The sequence below is a fragment of the Entelurus aequoreus genome, linkage group LG17 (assembly GCF_033978785.1).
Source record: "Entelurus aequoreus isolate RoL-2023_Sb linkage group LG17, RoL_Eaeq_v1.1, whole genome shotgun sequence".
Lineage (NCBI taxonomy): Eukaryota > Metazoa > Chordata > Actinopteri > Syngnathiformes > Syngnathidae > Entelurus > Entelurus aequoreus.
The window spans coordinates 22,303,729-22,321,228 of record NC_084747.1 but is presented as its reverse complement, the minus strand read 5'-3'; the positions used below and the strand labels follow the sequence as shown (position 1 = coordinate 22,321,228).

General features: G+C 45.3%; 1 protein-coding gene and 1 pseudogene across 1 annotated transcript in view; one reads left to right on the top strand and one right to left on the bottom strand.

Annotated features, from left to right (window-relative positions):
* The window catches only part of LOC133632671 (myosin light chain 4-like), an 11,864-nt gene extending 11,411 nt beyond the window's left edge, over nucleotides 1–453 (top strand). The window contains exon 2 of the mRNA XM_062025234.1: nucleotides 1–453. This exon is cut by the window's left edge and continues 317 nt beyond it. Coding sequence (XP_061881218.1) covers nucleotides 1–388 — 388 coding nt within the window. The 3' untranslated portion in view covers nucleotides 389–453.
* The window catches only part of LOC133632669 (regulator of G-protein signaling 3-like), a 32,193-nt pseudogene continuing 15,145 nt past the window's right edge, over nucleotides 453–17,500 (bottom strand).

Here is a 17,500-nt window from a genome sequence, read left to right as displayed (position 1 = left end):
CGAGATGAAGATCACGTACAGCCAGTGCGGCGACGTGATGCGCGCCCTGGGCCACAACCCCACCAACGACGACGTCCTGAAGCTGCTGGGTCGGCCCAAGGCCGAGGAGATGCACACCAAACTGCTGGACTTCGACAGCTTCCTGCCCATGCTGCAGCACGTGGCCCGCGCCAAAGACCACGGCCACTTTGAGGACTTTGTGGAGGGTCTCAGGGTCTTCGACAAAGAGGGCAACGGCACCGTCATGGGGGCGGAGCTTCGCCATGTCCTCGCCACCCTGGGGGAGAAGATGACGGAGGACGAGGTGGACCGGCTCATGGTGGGACAGGAGGACGCCAACGGACACATCAACTACACCGAGTTTGTCAAACACATCCTGGCCGCGTGAACCCAGTCTCTGTACATTCTAGAAACATCTATGCTGATTTATGAAAATGAAATAAAGACACAGAAAGAGTCGTATTTTATTTGTCTTCATTAAAACTTCCTCACAGCACTGATTGGTCGGTTCTGTCAGCCCTGAAGAACCTGGTGTAGAACCCTGAAGACAGCTAATCACACTTGAAGTGATTATAAATTGTTAGTTGGTCACAGAAAGGATGAACAGATGACCAACCAAGGAGCTGAACAGAATCTGATCCAAAAGTCCTGAATGTGAAACCCCTGACCGACTCGCCATGTGATCAGAAGTCTTGGCCGTCAGATTCTCTGGTGAGGTTCTGATTGGCGGGCTGAGACGAAGCCGCCGGGCTCTGATTGGCCAATTGAGCGTAGAGGTGGGACTTGAGGAATCGTGGGTAACTATCGGCCTCCATCAGACCAAAGACCTGATCCTGGGCCTGCTGGAAGGAGGCTGGGTGAACACCAAGACGTAGGCTCTGTTGGGTTGACTCTCTGACGTCTGAATCCACGTTCACCTGGAGGTGGACACAGTGACGTCATGTGACCCCGGCACCGGACCCCCTGGAGACCACGCAAGACGTGTCAGGTACCTGTCTGGGCGCGCCGGGTGAGACAAACTCCTCGTAGACTTTGGCGGCCGTGGCAGCCATCTTGCTGAAGGGGCCCGTCTCCTTGAATCTCTCCACAGCCGACCAAAAGTCCAGGTTTTCCTCGCTGAACTCGGACTTCAGGAAGTGACGGAACACAGCGAGACCGTCTGACCAATGACACGTAGGAGGGAATGAATGTTGACCCCGCCCCCTCATTCCTGATGATTGCTTCCCGTAAAGTGAAAACTAAGTCTTACACTGATTGGCCAAGAGGGCTTGCAGACTCTCCGCCCACTTCAACACCTCCCCCGCAGACGGCCTGGAAGAAGACACACTCGGGCAGACCGGAACCCGCAAGAACCTTCTCAAATGCAGAGTCAGCAGAAAAGTTGACGAGGAGAACCCACCTGGTGTTCCTCAGGGCTCTCTCCAGACTGTCCCACTGGACCGAACGCCTCCGCCTGCGCAGGAACGGAAGACGACTGCGCACGTCTGGAGCTCTGACCAAAATAACAACGACGTATTCATGTGTGTGTGTGTGTGTGTGTGTGTGTGTGTGTGTGTGTGTGTGTGTGTGTGTGTGTGTGTGTGTGTGTGTGTGTGTGTGTGTGTGTGTGTGTGTGTGTGTGTGTGTGTGTGTGTACATACAGACTTTTGGTTTTCTTCCTGAGGTGATTTCTGATGTCAACATCCTGAAAAGTTAAAAACAACAATTCACTACTCCTGCTTCATAGACTATGTCCATAGTGCATAGAGGACTGTGTCCATAGTGGACTGTGTGTGCATAGAGGACTGTGTCCATAGTGGACTGTGTGTGCATAGAGGTCTATGTCCATAGTAGACTGTGTGTGCATAGAGGACTATGTCCATAGTGGACTATGTGTGCATAGAGGACTATGTCCATAGTGGACTGTGTGTGCATAGAGGACTGTGTCCATAGTGGACAGTGTGTGTATAGAGGACTATGTCAATAGTGGACTGTGTGTGCATAGAGGACTATGTCCATAGTGGACTATGTGTGCATAGAGGACTATGTACATAGTGGACTGTGTGTGCATAGAGGTCTAAGTCCATAGTGGACTGTGTGTGCATAGAGGACTATGTCCATAGTGGACTGTGTTGGCATAGAGGACTATGTCCATAGTGGACTATGTGTGCATTGAGGACTATGTCCATAGTGCATAGAGGACTTTGTCCATAGTGGACTGTGTGTGCATAGAGGACTATGTCCATAGTGCATAGAGGACTTTGTCCATAGTGGACTGTGTGTGCATAGAGGACTATGTCCATAGTAGACTGTGTGTGCATAGAGGACTGTGTCCATAGTGGACTGTGTGTGCATAGAGGACTATGTCCATAGTGGACTGTGTGTGCATAGAGGTCTATGTCCATAGTGGACTGTGTGTGCATGGAGGACTATGTCCATACTGGACTGTGTGTGCATAGAGGACTATGTCCATAGTGCATAGAGGACTTTGTCCATAGTGGACTGTGTGTGCATAGAGGACTATGTCCATTGTGCATAGAGGACTATGTCCATAGTCCATAGAGGACTATTCCCATAGTGCATAGAGGACTATGTCCATAGTGGACTGTGTGTGCATAGAGGACTATGTCCATAGTGGACTGTGTGTGCATAGAGGTCTATGTCCATAGTGGACTGTGTGTGCATAGAGGACTATGTCCATACTGGACTGTGTGTGCATAGAGGACTATGTCCATAGTGCATAGAGGACTTTGTCCATAGTGGACTGTGTGTGCATAGAGGACTATGTCCATTGTGCATAGAGGACTATGTCCATAGTCCATAGAGGACTATTCCCATAGTGCATAGAGGACTATGTCCATAGTGGACTGTGTGTGCAGAGAGGACTTTGTCCATATTGGTTAGGGGACTATATCCATAGTGCATAGAGGACTATGTCCATAGTGGACTGTGTGTGCATAGAGGTCTATGTCCATAGTGGACTGTGCGTGCATGGAGGACTATGTCCATAGTGGACTGTGTGTGCATAGAGGACTATGTCCATAGTGGACTGTGTGTGCATAGAGGTCTATGTCCATAGTGGACTGTGCGTGCATGGAGGACTATGTCCATAGTGGACTGTGTGTGCATAGAGGTCTATGTCCATAGTGGACTGTGCGTGCATGGAGGACTATGTCCATAGTGGACTGTGTGTGCATAGAGGTCTATGTCCATAGTGGACTGTGCGTGCATGGAGGACTATGTCCATAGTGGACTATGTGTGCATAGAGGTCTATGTCCATAGTGGACTGTGTGGGCATAGAGGTCTATGTCCATAGTAGACTGTGTGTGCATAGAGGACTATGTCCATAGCGGACTATGTGTGCATAGAGGACTATGTCCATAGTGGACTGTGTGTGCATAGAGGTCTATGTCCATAGTGGACTGTGTGTGCATAGAGGACTGTGTCCATAGTGGACTGTGTGTGCATAGAGGTCTATGTCCATAGTGGACTGTGTGTGCATAGAGGACTGTGTCCATAGTGGACTGTGTGTGCATAGAGGTCTATGTCCATAGTGGACTGTGTGTGCATAGAGGACTGTGTCCATAGTGGACTGTGTGTGCATAGAGGTCTATGTCCATAGTGGACTGTGTGTGCATAGAGGACTATGTCCATAGTGGACTGTGTGTGCATAGAGGTCTATGTCCATAGTAGACTGTGTGTGCATAGCGGTCTATGTCTATAGTGGACTGTGTGTGCATAGAGGACTATGTCTATAGTGGACTGTGTGTGCATAGAGGTCTATGTCCATAGTGGACTGTGTGGGCATAGAGGACTATGTCCATAGTGGACTGTGTGTGCATAGAGGACTGTGTCCATAGTGGACTGTGTGTGCATAGAGGTCTATGTCCATAGTAGACTGTGTGTGCATAGAGGACTGTGTCCATAGTGGACTATGTGTGCATAGAGGACTATGTCCATGTATAGAGGACTCTACCTTGTAGCCATTGAGCAGCAGCAGCATGTGATGAAGAGAGCTGTCCTCCCTGGTCAGGTGTTTCCTGAGAGTGTGAGGTGAGGGGTGGCAGGTGTGCAGGTCAAAGGTGAGGTCGTGGATGGTGCTGTCAGAGAGCGAGCGCCGTGATGGACTTTCTTTTAGCAGAGAACCCTCGGAGAGCGAGCGCCTGAGGACTGAAGGAAGGCACAAGTATTTAGCTTCATTGATGCAAACTTCTTTTAATGAGGGTTTATGTGGAAGTAATAATTATTACATCGTTTGGTCAATAAATGACATTAGCACATTTTTGGGTCACCAATTGAAATTTGATAGAAAATGTTCCACATGAGATTCAAGCCCAGATCTCTTGATTGTGAGGCAGATGTGCTAACCACTAATCCACCCATCAGCGGCTTCTTCTATATCACCTTAAAAAGGGGTTCCTTTCACTTTTATTGTGATTGTGTATAATATTCTAAAATATGTCCACACTTAGGTGTATGTGGTTCTGAATGAGATTCCAGTTTGTTGTGGTTGTGTATAAGGTTCTAAATGATGCAATGAAGTCATGCATGAGGTTCTAAAGGGTTGTTCTATATGTGGTTGTATATGAGGGATGTTCCAGGTCATGTTTGTGATTCTAAAGGATGTTTCCAGACATGTATGTGGTTCTTTATGAAATTCCAAGAAATGTATAAGGTTCTAAAGGATATTCTAGTTCATATTTGGAGTTCTCATTGATGTTCCAAGTCAAATGTGGAGTTCTAAAGGGTGTTCCAGGTCATGCATGAAGTTCTAAAGTGTTGTTCTACATGTGGTTGTATATGAGGGATGTTCCAGGTCATGTTTGTGGTTCTAAAGGATGTTCCCAGTCATGTATGTGGTTCTTTATGAAATTCCAACAAATGTATAAGGTTCTAAAGGATATTCTAGTTAATATTTGGAGATCTCATTGATGTTTCAAGTCAAATGTGGCATTCTAAAGGGTGTTCCAAGTCAAATGTGGAGTTCTAAAGGGTGTTCCAAGTCAAATGTGGAGTTCTAAAGGGTGTTCCAGGTCATGCATGAAGTTCTAAAGTGTTGTTCTACGTGTGGTTGTATATGAGGGATGTTCCAGGTCATGTTTGTGGTTCTAAAGGATGTTCCCAGTCATGTATGTGGTTCTTTATGAAATTCCAAGAAATGTATAAGGTTGTAAAGGATATTCTAGTTCATATTTGGAGATCTCATTGATGTTTCAAGTCAAATGTGGAGTTCTAAAGGGTGTTCCAAGTCAAATGTGGAGTTCTAAAGGGTGTTCCAGGTCATGCATGAGGTTTTAAAGTGTTGTTCTACATGTGGTTGTATATGAGGGATGTTCCAGGTCATGTTTGTGGTTCTAAAGGATGTTCCCAGTCATGTATGTGGTTCTTTATGAAATTCCAAGAAATGTATAAGGTTGTAAAGGATATTCTAGTTCATATTTGGAGATCTCATTGATGTTTCAAGTCAAATGTGGAGTTCTAAAGGGTGTTCCAAGTCAAATGTGGAGTTCTAAAGGGTGTTCCAGGTCATGCATGAGGTTTTAAAGTGTTGTTCTACATGTGGTTGTATATGAGGGATGTTCCAGGTCATGTTTGTGGTTCTAAAGGATGTTTCCAGACATGTATGTGGTTCTTTATGAAATTCCAAGAAATGTATAAGGTTGTAAAGGATATTCTAGTTCATATTTGGAGATCTCATTGATGTTTCAAGTCAAATGTGGAGTTCTAAAGGGTGTTCCAAGTCAAATGTGGAGTTCTAACGGGTGTTCCAGGTCATGCATGAAGTTCTAAAGTGTTGTTCTATATGTGGTTGTATATGAGGGATGTTCCAGGTCATGTTTGTGGTTCTAAAGGATGTTTCCAGACATGTATGTGGTTCTTTATGAAATTCCAAGAAATGTATAAGGTTCTAAAGGATATTCTAGTTCATATTTGGAGTTTTCATTGATGTTTCAAGTCAAATGTGGAGTTCTAAAGGGTGTTCCAAGTCAAATGTGAAGTTTTAAAGGGTGTTCCAGGTCATGCATGAAGTTCTAAAGTGTTGTTCTATATGTGGTTGTATATGAGGGATGTTCCAGGTCATGTTTGTGATTCTAAAGGATGTTCCCAGTCATGTATGTGGTTCTTTATGAAATTCCAAGAAATGTATAAGGTTCTAAAGGATGTTCTAGTTCATATTTGGAGTTTTCATTGATGTTCCAAGTCAAATGTGGAGTTCTAAAGGGTGTTCCAAGTCAAATGTGGAGTTCTAACGGGTGTTCCAGGTCATGCATGAAGTTCTAAAGTGTTGTTCTATATGTGGTTGTATATGAGGGATGTTCCAGGTCATGTTTGTGGTTCTAAAGGATGTTCCCAGTCATGTATGTGGCTCTTTATGAAATTCCAAGAAATGTATAAGGTTGTAAAGGATATTCTAGTTCATATTTGGAGATCTCATTGATGTTTCAAGTCAAATGTGGAGTTCTAAAGGGTGTTCCAGGTCATGCATGAGGTTCTAAAGTGTTGTTCTATATGTGGTTGTATATGAGGGATGTTCCAGGTCATGTTTGTGATTCTAAAGGATGTTTCCAGACATGTATGTGGTTCTTTATGAAATTCCAAGAAATGTATAAGGTTCTAAAGGATATTCTAGTTCATATTTGGAGTTCTCATTGATGTTCCAAGTCAAATGTGGAGTTCTAAAGGGTGTTCCAAGTCAAATGTGGAGTTCTAACGGGTGTTCCAGGTCATGCATGAAGTTCTAAAGTGTTGTTCTATATGTGGTTGTATATGAGGGATGTTCCAGGTCATGTTTGTGGTTCTAAAGGGTGTTCCCAGTCATGTATGTGGTTCTTTATGAAATTCCAAGAAATGTATAAGGTTCTAAAGGATGTTGTAGTTCATATTTGGAGTTCTCATTGATGTTCCAAGTCAAATATGGAGTTCTAAAGGGTGTTCCAAGTCAAATGTGGAGTTCTAACGGGTGTTCCAGGTCATGCATGAAGTTCTAAAGTGTTGTTCTATATGTGGTTGTATATGAGGGATGTTCCAGGTCATGTTTGTGGTTCTAAAGGATGTTTCCAGACATGTATGTGGTTCTTTATGAAATTCCAAGAAATGTATAAGGTTCTAAAGGATATTCTAGGTCATATTTGGAGTTTTCATTGATGTTTCAAGTCAAATGTGGAGTTCTAAAGGGTGTTCCAAGTCAAATGTGGAGTTCTAAAGGGTGTTCCAGGTCATGCATGAAGTTCTAAAGTGTTGTTCTATATGTGGTTGTATATGAGGGATGTTCCAGGTCATGTTTGTGGTTCTAAAGGATGTTCCCAGTCACGTATATGGTTCTTTATGAAATTCCAAGAAATGTATAAGGTTCTAAAGGATATTTTAGTTCATATTTGGAGATCTCATTGATGTTTCAAGTCAAATGTGGAGTTCTAAATGATGTAATGAGGTCATGCATAAGGTTCTAAAGGGTTGTTCTATATGTGGTTGTGTATGAGGGATGTTCCAGGTCATGTTTGTGGTTCTAAAGGATGTTCCCAGTCATGTATGTGGTTCTTTATGAAATTCCAAGAAAAGTATTAGGTTTGAAAGGATATTCTAGTTCATATTTGGAGTTCTTATTGATCAAAAGAGCCACATCTGGCTCGAGAGCCACAGGTTCCTTACCCTTGTTCTAGTGCCTTCATGTTGAGGTCGTACAGGCAGATTGTGAGCTCAGGAAAAAGAGTAAAAATGTACATTCTCATTGGCTGCTTGCTCTCCAATTGGATCGCTTGTCACATTGACCCCGGAAGCATTGATTGGTCGCTGCTGGAGTCAATAAATGACACAATAGGTAAGTTGTTTTATCCATTTTGTTATTTGAACCTGAGCATTGTGGGTAGTCATTTATAAACATGGCATTTTCCCTGCTCAAAACCTGCCTTTGCAGCCTCAAAATGAAGACACAAACACACAGTGGTGGTCAAAAGTCTACATACACTTGTAAAGAACATCCTGTCATGGCTGTCTTGAGTTTACAACTCTTATTTTTTGGTGATTGGAGCACATACTTGTTGGTCACAAAAAACGTTCATGAAGTTTGCTTCTTTTATGAATTTATTATGGCTCTACTGAAAATGTGAGGGTGAAAAGTATACATACAGCAATGTTAATATTTGCTTCCTTGGCAAGTTGACCTGCAATAAGGCACTTTTGGTAGCCATCCACAAGCTGCTGCTTGACCACTAAATTGCTGCAGTTCAGCTAAATGTGTTGCTTTTCTGACATGGACTTGTTTCTTCAGCATTGTCCACACCTTTAAGTCACGACTTTGGGAATGCGGCTCTTTTGCTGGTTTCATGCGGCTCTTTGGCTGGTTTCATGCGGCTCTTTTGCTGGTTTCATGCGGCTCTTTTGCTGGTTTCAGTTGGCTCTTTGGCTGGTTTCATGCGGCTCTTTTGCTGGTTTCATGCGGCTCTTTGGCTGGTTTCATGCGGCTCTTTTGCTGGTTTCATGCGGCTCTTTGGCTGGTTTCAGTCGGCTCTTTGGCTGGTTTCATGCGGCTCTTTTGCTGGTTTCATGTGGCTCTTTTGCTGGTTTCATGCGGCTCTTTGGCTGGTTTCATGCGGCTCTTTGGCTGGTTTCATGCGGCTCTTTTGCTGGTTTCATGCGGCTCTTTTGCTGGTTTCATGCGGCTCTTTTGCTGGTTTCATGCGGCTCTTTTGCTGGTTTCATGCGGCTCTTTTGCTGGTTTCAGGCGGCTCTTTGGCTGGTTTCAGGCGGCTCTTTGGCTGGTTTCAGGCGGCTCTTTGGCCGGTTTCAGGCGGCTCTTTGGCCGGTTTCATGCGGCTCTTTGGCCGGTTTCATGCGGCTCTTTTGCTGGTTTCAGGCGGCTCTTTTGCTGGTTTCATGCGGCTCTTTTGCTGGTTTCAGGCGGCTCTTTTGCTGGTTTCATGCGGCTCTTTTGCTGGTTTCATGCGGCTCTTTTGCTGGTTTCACGCGGCTCTTTGGCTGGTTTCACGCGGCTCTTTTGCTGGTTTCATGTGGCTCTTTTGCTGGTTTCATGCGGCTCTTTTGCTGGTTTCAGGCGGCTCTTTTGCTGGTTTCATGCGGCTCTTTTGCTGGTTTCATGCGGCTCTTTTGCTGGTTTCATGCGGCTCTTTTGCTGGTTTCATGCGGCTCTTTTGCTGGTTTCAGGCGGCTCTTTGGCTGGTTTCAGGCGGCTCTTTGGCCGGTTTCAGGCGGCTCTTTGGCCGGTTTCATGCGGCTCTTTGGCTGGTTTCATGCGGCTCTTTTGCTGGTTTCAGGCGGCTCTTTTGCTGGTTTCATGCGGCTCTTTTGCTGGTTTCAGGCGGCTCTTTTGCTGGTTTCATGCGGCTCTTTTGCTGGTTTCATGCGGCTCTTTTGCTGGTTTCACGCGGCTCTTTGGCTGGTTTCACGCGGCTCTTTTGCTGGTTTCATGTGGCTCTTTTGCTGGTTTCATGCGGCTCTTTTGCTGGTTTCATGTGGCTCTTTTGCTGGTTTCATGCGGCTCTTTTGCTGGTTTCATGTGGCTCTTTTGCTGGTTTCATGCGGCTCTTTTGCTGGTTTCAGGCGGCTCTTTTGCTGGTTTCATGCGGCTCTTTTGCTGGTTTCATGCGGCTTTTTGTCTGGTTTCAGGCGGCTCTTTTGCTGGTTTCATGCGGCTCTTTGGCTGGTTTCATGCGGCTCTTTTTCTGGTTTCATGCGGCTCTTTGGCTGCAATAAGGCACTTTTGGTAGCCATCCACAAGCTTCTGCTTGACCACTAAAATGCTGCAGTTCAGCTAAATGTGTTGCTTTTCTGACATGGACTTGTTTCTTCAGCATTGTCCACACCTTTAAGTCAGGACTTTGGGAAGGCCATTCTAAAGCCTTCATTCTAGCCTGATTTAGCCATTCCTTTACCACTTTTGAGGTGTGTTTTGGGGTCATTGTCCTGTTGGAACACCCAACTGCGCCCAAGACCCAACCTCCGGCCTGATGATTTTAATTTGGAGCTAATCCTCCTTTTTCATTGTCCCATTTAAAGCGGCAGTTCCATTGACAGCAAAACAGCATATTACTACCACCACCATGCTTGACAGTAGGCATGGTGTTCCTGGGATTAAAGGCCTCACTTTTTCTCCTCCAAACATATTGCTGGGTGTTGTGGACAAACAGCTCCATTTTTGTTTCATCTGACCACAGAACTTTCCTCCAGAAGGTCTTATCTTTGTCCATGTGATGTCAGATGAAACAAAACCTTCACAAGTGTATGTAAACTTTGGACCAGGACTGTAAGGGCTCAGGTCATGTCTCAGGCTGACCTGCCGGTCTGGAGGCGGTCCTCAAATCCTCTGCAGCGTGCCTTCTCTCCTCCTTTCCGTTACTCCTCTCTGCCTTCTTTTCCTTCAGTGTGAAATGGGCGGGGTGAAGAAGTAAGCCCCGCCCCGCAGTAGTTTCTGACGTTTCGGAGGCGCTCTCCCCCTCCCCCTGCTGGCGCTCCTCATCCTCCTCCCCTCCTCTTCCTCCTCCTCCTCCTCCTCTCTCCTTCCAGACAGGGGAGGGAAGAGAAAGGGGGAGGAGCTTGGGAAAGATGGGTAAAACTGTAGTGGTGGGAGAGAAGGCGGGCGGGGGGCTGACTTTCAGGGGAGGGAAGGGGGGAGACGGATGAAGGAGGTGAGGATCTGTAGAGGAGTCAGGAAAGGAGTCAGGAAAGGAGGCGAGGTCTGACAACTAGGCAGAAGGAAGAAAGAAGCTGATGATTAACAATGTGTGAAGAAGAAGGCCGTAAAGTAGGGAGGGCAACTACCTGCCGGCTGTGCGCAGTCTCCATGGCGACCAGCTGCTGTTGGATGTTGTCATGGAGACAGAGACTCACTCGCAGCTTCTGCTCAATGCTGAAGGCCTCCAGGCTGAAGACACATCGCCAACGCTTGGCGGCGCTCTGCAGGAAGTAGATGTGGCGAGGCGCCGACGCCACTGCAACCAAGTACGTGTGAGACAAAGAAGAAGAACAAGCTAATAGTGATTGCAGCAGTGGTGTGGCGGCAGGACCAGCAAGACCTTCTCTGCTGGCCTAATAACCACACATCATCATCATAATTAAAGATAAAAGTCGTTTTTCATTTATTTTTCCTAAATATGTAAAAGTATTCATATTGTCTTCATGTCATATTATGCTCCTTCCACTGCTGTTGTTTTTACTTTATAGACTTTTGATCCAATCACAATTCAGTTAGGGTTAGGGGTTAGGGTTAGGCCTACTGAAAGCCACTACTAGCGACCACGCAGTCTGATAGTTTATATATCAATGATGACATCTTAACATTGCAACACATGCCAATACGGCCGGGTTAACTTATAAAGTGACTTTTTACATTTCCCGGGAAATATCCGGCTGAAACGTCGCGGTATGATGACGTATGCGCGTGACGAAGTCCGAGTAACGGAAGTTATGGTACCACGTAGAATCCTATACAAAAAGCTCTGTTTTCATTTCATAATTCCACAGTATTCTGGACTTCTTTTGCAATTTGTTTAATGAACAATGAAGGCTGCAAAGAAGACAGTTGTAGGTGGGATCGGTGTATTAGCAGCGGACTACAGCAACACAACCAGGAGGACTTTGTTGGAGCGCTAGCCGCGCTAGCCGCCGACCTCACCTTGACTTCCTACGTCTCCGGGCCGCCAAACGCATCGGGTGAAGTCCTTCGTCCTTCTGCCGATCGCTGGAACGCAGGTGAGCACGGGTGTTGATGAGCAAATGAGGGCTGGCTGGCGTAGGTGGAGAGCTAATGTTTTTATCATAGCTCTGTGAGGTCCCGTTGCTAAGTTAGCTTCAATGGCGTCGTTAGCAACAGCATTGTTAAGCTTCGCCAAGCTGGGAATTATTAACCGTGTATTTACATGTCCATGGTTTAATAGTATTGTTGATCTTCTGTCTATCCTTCCAGTCAGGGGTTTATTTCTTTTGTTTCTATCTGCATTTGAGCCCGATGCTATCACGTTAGCTCCGTAGCTAAAGTGCTTCGCCGATGTATTGTCGTGGAGATAAAAGTCACTGTGAATGTCCATTTGGCGTTATCGACTCTCATTTTCAAGAGGATATACCGTAATTTCCGGACTATAAGCCGCTACTTTTCCCCCTCATTTCTGGTCCCTGCGGCTTATACAAGGGTGCGGCTTATTTACGGCCTGTTCTTCTCCGACACCGACGAAGAGGATTTCGGTGGTTTTAGTACGCAGGAGGAAGACGATGACACAATGATTAAAGACTGACTTTTCATATACCGGTAGGCTGGTTATTTGGATAACGCACAGGCGAGCACTTTGTATTACTTTGCAGCGTTGTATTATTTGTACTCTGCACGAATGCTGTTCGCCATGTCAAAGATGTGAAAGTTTGATTGAATGATTGAAATATTTATTGTTAATAAATGGGACGCTTTGCGTTCCCAAACAGTCATCTCTGTCCCGACAATCCCCTCCGTGGTAGCAGGAACCCCTATATACTACGCTAATTACACTATATACTACGCTAATTACACTATATACTACGCTAATTACACTATATACTACGCTAATTACACTATATACTACGCTAATTACACTATATACTACGCTAATTACACTATATACTACGCTAATTACACTATATACTACGCTAATTACACATCAAAACCCTGCGGCTTATAGTCGGGTGCGGCTTATATATGGAGCAATCTGTATTTTCCCCTAAATTTAGCTGGTGCGGCTTATAGTCCGGAAATTACGGTAGTATCCGAGGTGGTTTAAAATACAAATCCGTGATCCACAATAGAAAAAGGAGAGAGTGTGGAATCCAATGAGCCAGCTTGTACCTAAGTTACGGTCAGAGCGAAAAAAGATACGTCCTGCACTGCACTCTAGTCCTTCACTCTCACGTTTCCTCATCCACGAATCTTTCATCTTCGCTCAAATTAATGGGGTAATCGTCGCTTCCTCGGTCCGAATCGCTCTCGCTGCTGGTGTAAACAATGGGGAAATGTGAGGAGACTTTCAACCTGTGACGTCACGCTACTTCCGGTACAGGCAAGACTTTTTTTTAGCAGCGAGCAAAAGTTGCGAACATTATCGTCGATGTTCTCTACTAAATCCTTTCAGCAAAAATATGGCAATATCGCCAAATGATCAAGTATGACACATAGAATGGATCTGCTATCCCCGTTTAAATAAAAAAATGTCATTTCAGTAGGCCTTTATGTTGCCATGCTGTACTAAATCTGCCTGGAGAATCAACAATGTGTGTGCACTGTAAGTGAACGGGCACATACAGTTGATAGACAGTTGCCATAGCCCAGGGATGGCCAACCCGCGGCTCGCGAGCCTCATGCGGCTCTTTGGCTGGTTTCATGCGGCTCTTTTGCTGGTTTCATGCGGCTCTTTTGCCGGTTTCACGCGGCTCTTTGGCTGGTTTCATGCGGCTCTTTGGCTGGTTTCATGCGGCTCTTTGGCCGGTTTCACGCGGCTCTTTGGCTGGTTTCCTGCGGCTCTTTTGCTGGTTTCATGCGGCTCTTTGGCTGGTTTCATGCGGCTCTTTTGCTGGTTTCATGCGGCTCTTTTGCTGGTTTCATGCGGCTCTTTGGCTGGTTTCATGCGGCTCTTTGGCTGGTTTCCTGCGGCTCTTTGGCTGGTTTCCTGCGGCTCTTTTGCTGGTTTCATGCGGCTCTTTGGTTGGTTTCATGCGGCTCTTTTGCTGGTTTCATGCGGCTCTTTTGCTGGTTTCATGCGGCTCTTTGGCTGGTTTCATGCGGCTCTTTGGCTGGTTTCATGCGGCTCTTTTGCTGGTTTCATGCGGCTCTTTTGCTGGTTTCATGCAGCTCTTTGGCTGGTTTCATGCGGCTCTTTGGCTGGTTTCATGCGGCTCTTTTGCTGGTTTCATGCGGCTCTTTGGCTGGTTTCATGCGGCTCTTTGGCTGGTTTCAGGCGGCTCTTTTGCTGGTTTCATGCGGCTCTTTGGCTGGTTTCAGGCGGCTCTTTGGCTGGTTTCATGCGGCTCTTTTGCTGGTTTCATGCGGCTCTTTGGCTGGTTTCATGCGGGTCTTTGGCTGGTTTCACGCGGCTCTTTGGCTGGTTTCATGCGGCTCTTTTGCTGGTTTCATGCGGCTCTTTGGTTGGTTTCATGCGGCTCTTTTGCTGGTTTCATGCGGCTCTTTTGCTGGTTTCAGGCGGCTCTTTGGCTGGTTTCATGCGGCTCTTTGGCTGGTTTCATGCGGTTCTTTGGCTGGTTTCATGTGGCTCTTTGGCTGGTTTCATGCGGCTCTTTTGCTGGTTTCATTCGGCTCTTTGGTTGGTTTCACGCGGCTCTTTTGCTGGTTTCATGCGGCTCTTTGGCTGGTTTCAGGCGGCTCTTCATTGGCGCTTCATTGACTTCCGCTCAGCACAAGGAGGGCGTTTTCTCAAAATGTGGCTCGTGAAACATCGTGGCGTTCTACACGCGGCCTCTTATATCAGCCGTGATCGTGATCATCGCGAAAAAAAAAAGGAAATACTTGGATTACAATACTCGGATTACTTTTTTCGCCCGGCTTAAGCCGGTTTGAGTTGCACATAAGAAGAAGAAGAAGAATAAGCCGAAGCCGGTTTGAGTGACGCCACACGTGCATGTGCGTGAGATCACAGTAGTAAACAAGTTGTGACAAGTTCGCTCTCAAAATGGCAGGGAAAAAAAAGCACAGCAAATCGAAAATATGAAGAACACAGGACATTTTTAACAGAGTGGGAGAGTTTAGATTTTGTTGTTGAACGGGGCTGGGGCGTGGTTGGGGGCGTGGTTATTTACAGCTAGAATTCACCAACTCGAGTATTTCATATATATATATATATATACATACATACATACATACATACATACATACATACATATATATATATATATATATTTTATTTACATAGAAAAAAAAAAAAAAAAACTTTAATTTCAGTGTTCCGGTGGCTATCCATTAGATGGCAGTATTGTCCTGTTTAACTTCTCCGTTCATGATGAGTATATCATTTCGGCCACCGTGTTCAATGGAGAAGTCTGTTCTACAAAATGTACAAGCAACATACACCTTCCCCTTTGAACTGTCCTGGATGAACTGAAATTCTTGTTTCCATTCGTTTTGGAACTTGCAAGCGTATTTCTTCATCTTGCTCGTCGACGGCGTCGCCATGTCTGTAATTTTCTCGTTCGTCCCCTTGTTGTGTGCGCAGTTGTGCACTCTACTCTCTAAAAGCCGTAGATGTTATGACGTCATTGGGGCAGGCAAGCTGTTTATATTGTGGGAAAGCGGACGTGAGAACAGGCTGTCCCCACTCAGGTCCGCATTAGTAAGAGAACAAATATTATATTTTTGTTTGTGGACTTGGTTGAACTGAGAGTTTGTGTGTGTGAGACGAAGCACACAATGTTCATTGTTGAAAAGAACTGGCCTGTGGTCTTTGTACTGTAGGAGTCATGTTGGTGTGTGACATTTACAACAAATCTGGCTGAGCAGAGGTCTGTGTGTGTGTGTGTGTGTGTGTGTGTGTGTGTGTGTGTGTGTGTGTGTGTGTGTGTGTGTGTGTGTGTGTGTGTGTAGGATGTGGCTCTTTGCAGTAACATGGTCAAAAAAAGTGTCTCTTAGTCTCTGACTGGTTGGCCACCCCTGTCTTACGGTGTGTAGTGAAGCATGTTTAGCTATTCCTCATCCTGCAGTGATAATGATACTTGTAAGAAACGTACTTCATTTGTCGACATGGAGACGTGGATTAGTGATTTAGAAGTAGCTAAAACACTGTGGATGGATGTTAGCCGCTAGCTAGCTAGCCATGTCTTAAAGCACCTCTTCCTGAGGGCGTTTCAGTGTTATGACTTCACTTTTATCTTGACTTTTTACTAGGGATGTCCGATAATGGCTTTTTGCCGATATACGATATTCCGATATTGTCCAACACTTTAATTACCGATACCGATGTCAACCGATACCGATACTGATATATACAGTTGTGGAATTAACACATTATTATGCCTAATTTGGACAACCAGGTATGGTGAAGATAAGGTCCTTTTTTTTTTTTAATTAATAAAATAAAATAAGATAAATAAATTAAAAACATTTTCTTGAATAAAAAAGAAAGTAAAACAATATAAAAACAGTTACATAGAAACTAGTAATTAATGAAAATGAGTAAAATGAAGTGTTAAAGGTTAGTACTATTAGTGGAGCAGCAGCACGCACAATCATGTGTGCTTACGGACTGTATCCCTTGCAGACTGTATTGATATATATTGATATATAATGTAGGAACCTTGCAGACTGTATTGATATATATTGATATATAATGTAGGAAGCAGAATATTAATAACAGAAAGAAACAACCCTTTTGTGTGAATGAGTGTAAATGGAGGAGGGAGGTTTTTTGGGTTGGTGCACTAATTGTAAGTGTATCTTGTGTTTTTTATGTGGATTTAATTAAAAAAAAACAAAAAAAACCCCAAAAAAACAAAACGATACCGATAAAAAAAACAACCCGATACCGGCCGATATTATCGGACATCTCTACTTTTTACACCTTTTCTGTCTACACACTGTGTCTGCTTGTAAGTACTCCGTGTGTGTGTGCGCTGCCCAACATGCTCCTCTGCTCGTAAAAACCAGCAATGTCACCACGTGACGATGCGCCGTCATGCCCGTTAAACTGCTTTTTAGAGGCGCTATATAGTACCGAATATGATTCATTAGTATCGCGGTGCTATACTAGTGTGTGTATACCGCACAACCCTAATACAAGAAGTAGAGCCTCGGAACGTAAACATCTGGTAACGTAGTAGAAATGATCCGGATCGCCCCCAAAATGTAAACACTTTATCCCATTTTTGACATGGGTTAGGGTTAGGGTTAGGGTTAGGGTTTCATGAAAATGCGGCGATAACTTTGTTGAGTGTCTAACTTGGTGTGATTGTGAGCGTTACCCTCTTGGAGTTGCAGCGTGTTGAGGTAGAGAGGATTCTTTAGAACGTAACAACGTCCAGCTTCGTCCTCTCTGCTAACCAGCAAGACATCGTCGTAGATCAAAACCGTCACCTGGGACACGCACACGTCAACGCTCTGTTTTGTGCACAAGATCTGTCAGCGGCAGACGGACCTTTTGGGGCAGCTGGTGGTCCTGGTGCAGAACCAGTTCTTCGGACATCTGCAGCGTCCTGTCAGTGTGGCTCGGATCCAAAAGCTGCAAGAACACAAACACAATCCGGTCTCCAGAAGTTCTTAGACCAAGTCTCAGATTCAAGATGTTCGTCTCCTTGGCCGTGTAGCAACAAATGACCGAGATTGGGTTCTTTCCTGAGACAATTGGCAGGTTAGGTGGTCTGGGTTCTACAGTACTTAGACACTTGGTTCTGACCTGCACAAAGACGGGGAAGATGAGGGTTTTGGGTGCCAGCGTGTCGAAGGATTCATGGCCGTTGCAAGAGGGCACATGTGATTGGAGGATGGTGCAGTTCTGGTAGTTGCCATAGTTACGCTGGGCAGAGGCAGTGGGAGGAGCCAAG